The sequence below is a fragment of the Centruroides sculpturatus genome, unplaced genomic scaffold (genome assembly GCF_000671375.1).
Source record: "Centruroides sculpturatus isolate CEXI.00-Female unplaced genomic scaffold, Cexi_2.0 scaffold716, whole genome shotgun sequence".
NCBI lineage: Eukaryota > Metazoa > Arthropoda > Arachnida > Scorpiones > Buthidae > Centruroides > Centruroides sculpturatus.
In genome coordinates this window covers 107003-110226 of record NW_019385348.1, presented here as the reverse complement: position 1 = coordinate 110226, position 3224 = coordinate 107003, and the positions used below count along the sequence as shown (strand labels likewise).

General features: G+C 32.1%; 1 protein-coding gene across 1 annotated transcript; it reads left to right on the top strand.

Moving 5' to 3' along the window:
• The first annotated feature begins 550 nt into the window (after positions 1-550).
• Positions 551-2175, top strand: LOC111637961 (piggyBac transposable element-derived protein 4-like). The gene is made up of 3 exons (XM_023383568.1): positions 551-1382; positions 1451-1645; positions 1745-2175. Exons 1-3 carry the CDS (start codon positions 1334-1336, stop codon positions 1891-1893), a joined length of 393 nt encoding a protein of 130 aa, XP_023239336.1. The 5' UTR covers positions 551-1333; the 3' UTR covers positions 1894-2175.
• Positions 2176-3224: the final 1049 nt, after the last annotated feature.

The window sequence follows — 3224 nt, the reverse complement described above, 5'->3', positions numbered from 1 at the left end:
TAAAAATACATTCTGTAAATCATTATATTACTGTTAAAAATATGTGATGGAAAAGAATAGTTATTTTATGATGAGATGAACTTTTATTACAATAAGCTATATCACAAATTTATGCAGTTTTAACAAAACACGTCTAAAGCAATTTGTTGCTGTTAAAATGTCATCACCAGTGACAAGCGTTGATGGGATAACGAATCTCACCGGAGTCATAACTGTTTTCTTCTGAAGAGGCAGGATACCTACTTAGCATCAACAAACAACTTAATTAAAATTGGGAATTTCTACTTTTAATCTTCTATTTTAATTAAATTGTTTACTGGTAGTAAGTTTTAAAAATTGCGATGTAATATAACGTAAGAACTTGGAAATAAAGTATTAATATTCTAATTATATTTGGAAGAACAGAAAATGCTAAAAATATTATTAGATAAACTTATTATCTTAATGAGAAATTTCTGCATTAAATGTGTATATATGTATAATAAATTACATATAAGTTTTCTATATTTGATTTATAAATTATATAAATCCAATATAGAAAATTTATATAATTAATACAATATTATCTTATATTGTTTTATATAGGAATGGAATGAAACCAACACGGAAGAAATCAAGTTTTTTTTCGGCTTATTAATTTTACAAGGAATACTACAAAAACCTACCAATTCGTCATTCTTTTGTACTACAAACGACCTTTTTTTCGAAAACATGACAGAAAATCGATTTTATCTACTCAGAAAATTTTTACATTTTAATGACAATACACTTTTTGACGCAACAGGAACAAACGGCTGTATAAATTAAAACCTGCTTTTCATTATTTACTTCGGAAATGGCAATCAGCCCACACTCCCTGAACAAACATCAGTATTGACGAGAGCCTATTATTATGGAAGGGTAGATTAAAGTGGAGAGTGTACATCCCCAAAAAAAGAGCCCGTTACGTGATGGAGTCATTTCAACTTTGCGAGTCCTCCACTGGTTACGTATATAACATGATAATGTTGTATACAGGAAGCGAAACAGAGTTAAAAAAAACCGTCCAATGATTACATTTATCAAAGCAGCTAAAATCAACAAAAATAGTATTATGTTTGATGGATCAATTATTAAATAAGGGTTATATGTTATTCGTAGACAATTATTATACTTCTCCTGTACTTTTTGATTTGTTAGTTGATTTTAAAACAGATGCGGTCGGTACGCTAAGAAAAAAACAGAAAGAGCTGCCAGAAGACATTAAAAAAAAAAAAGAAATTGAAGAAAGGAGATTTCATCGCATAGCAAAAAGTTGATAACGTTGAAGTGGCTGGATAAGAAGGAAGTGTGTATGCTATCGACCGTACATGGTGCTGAAATGGTCCCAATACAAACCAAAAGTAAGTCTATTCAGATAGTAATTTCATATTAGCCAAGTTTTAAAATCTGTTTATTTTTGAATTGTAAGGTGGAGAAGAAAAATTAAAACCACTTGTCTGTGTGGAGTTCAGTAAAGGAATGAGAATAATTGATCTAGCGGACCAGTGTATTACAACATACTCGATTGCGAAGACTCGCCTAAAAAAATATTATCACAAAATGTTTCATCACCTGCTGGATTTTATAATCTTCAATTCTTTTATCCTGTATAAAAAGTGTGGAGGTAAATATGTTTGCATTTTAATCGCTTTTATGCGTTATATATTGTAATATAATGTAATTCAGTATATATTTATATATTTCAATACATATAATTTTACAGGAACGCTTACTCAACTGAACTTCCGGTTGCAACTTGTGGACCAAGTTACGGAGAAGTACTGTACATCGGTGGAGTTACGAAACCAGTGCCTAGAAGAAAACACATGCAGGAAATTACCCCAAACAGACTCCTGGAGAGGCATTTTCTGAGAGAGAATTGATCGACAAGTACCAAAAAGCATGCAACAAGAAGATGCATCGTTTGTATCAAAAAAGGATCTAAGAAAGAATCAACATATTCCTGTAAACAGTGTGGCGTTCCCCTGTGTGTAGATCCTTGCATGGAAATTTATCATACGATAAAAGATTTCTGGTATATACATATGCTTTTGTCAAGTTATTTTTTCTACACTATTATATAAACAGTAAATGTTAAATTTACGTGTACATATATTTCCAAAGAATACGAGTGCGAGATTCGAGGATAAGAATTTCTACAAGATATTTATTATTTTACACTTATAATTTCAATTTGAATATTCCAGATTTTATTCATTATTTAGTATACTTTTAAATTTAATATATTTTTATTATAAACACTAATTCATCACAGCATTTATTAATAAATATACTTATACACGTTTTAAACAATTTTATATTTGAATTTTTATTGAATATAATTGCTTATGCAGTGGTGCCTCGTATAACGTACTTAATCCGATCCAGGTGCTCGTCCGTTAAGTGAAAAGTCCGTTATACGAAACGCATTTTCTCATAGAAATACATGTTAAAACATATAATTCGTTCCGCAGCATAAAATAATCGTACTGTACCATAAAAAAATATAAAAATGGAGCAATCACCAATTATGCCGGGTAGTCAGACGTTGTGAGGAGGTAGAGGAACACTTTCTTCACACATTCATACAGACACTTTTTACACATTGCAACAAGTCTTTTTTTTAGCGTTTTTTAATCAGAGTCTGATTCAGGAGAGGCTACCGGAACTTGCAGGGTCAACTCCTCTTGTTCCATCCTTTGTTTTTTCCCTGCTGGCTTCTTGTAAAACATGTCCAAGGTGGTCTGTTTCTCTCTCTTCAACATCTGTCGGAAATGACGGGCAAGGGTGTCATTGTAGAGATCATTGATAATGTTGGCCTCAGCTGTGTTTGGATAGTGAGTGTTGGTAAACTCCTGAACCTCTTCCCATTTGACAAGGAAGTCCTTGTCAACTTTCACTCCTGATGATTTCTTGCTTTGTTTCGATTGAAATCACCTTTGTGTTTTAGAAGCCATGATTTGCATAACACTTGAATAAATGTAAATACCCTGTACTGAGGATTTACCTAAACAAGAAAGCAAGCCGAATCGCAACGGGAGCTCTGTACTTCAGATATATTAAAAATATATTCTAACAATATTAATATATTCTTAAAATAGCAGATTGTCATTGGCAACGGCAAAAGAGTGGAAACATGATTCGCACGTGTTCGCAGAAAGTCCATTGTTCGCCTCACGTAACTGCCGAACAGAAAGTCCGTT

Excerpts from the sequence above, each read along its gene's own strand:
- LOC111637961 (XM_023383568.1), top strand. The coding sequence starts at position 1,334 with ATGCTATCGACCGTACATGGTGCTGAAATGGTCCCAATACAAACCAAA. Across the intron at positions 1,383-1,450 it reads GGTCCCAATACAAACCAAAA|GTGGAGAAGAAAAATTAAAA; the intron begins GTAAGTCTATTC and ends TTGAATTGTAAG. Across the intron at positions 1,646-1,744 it reads CCTGTATAAAAAGTGTGGAG|GAACGCTTACTCAACTGAAC; the intron begins GTAAATATGTTT and ends ATAATTTTACAG.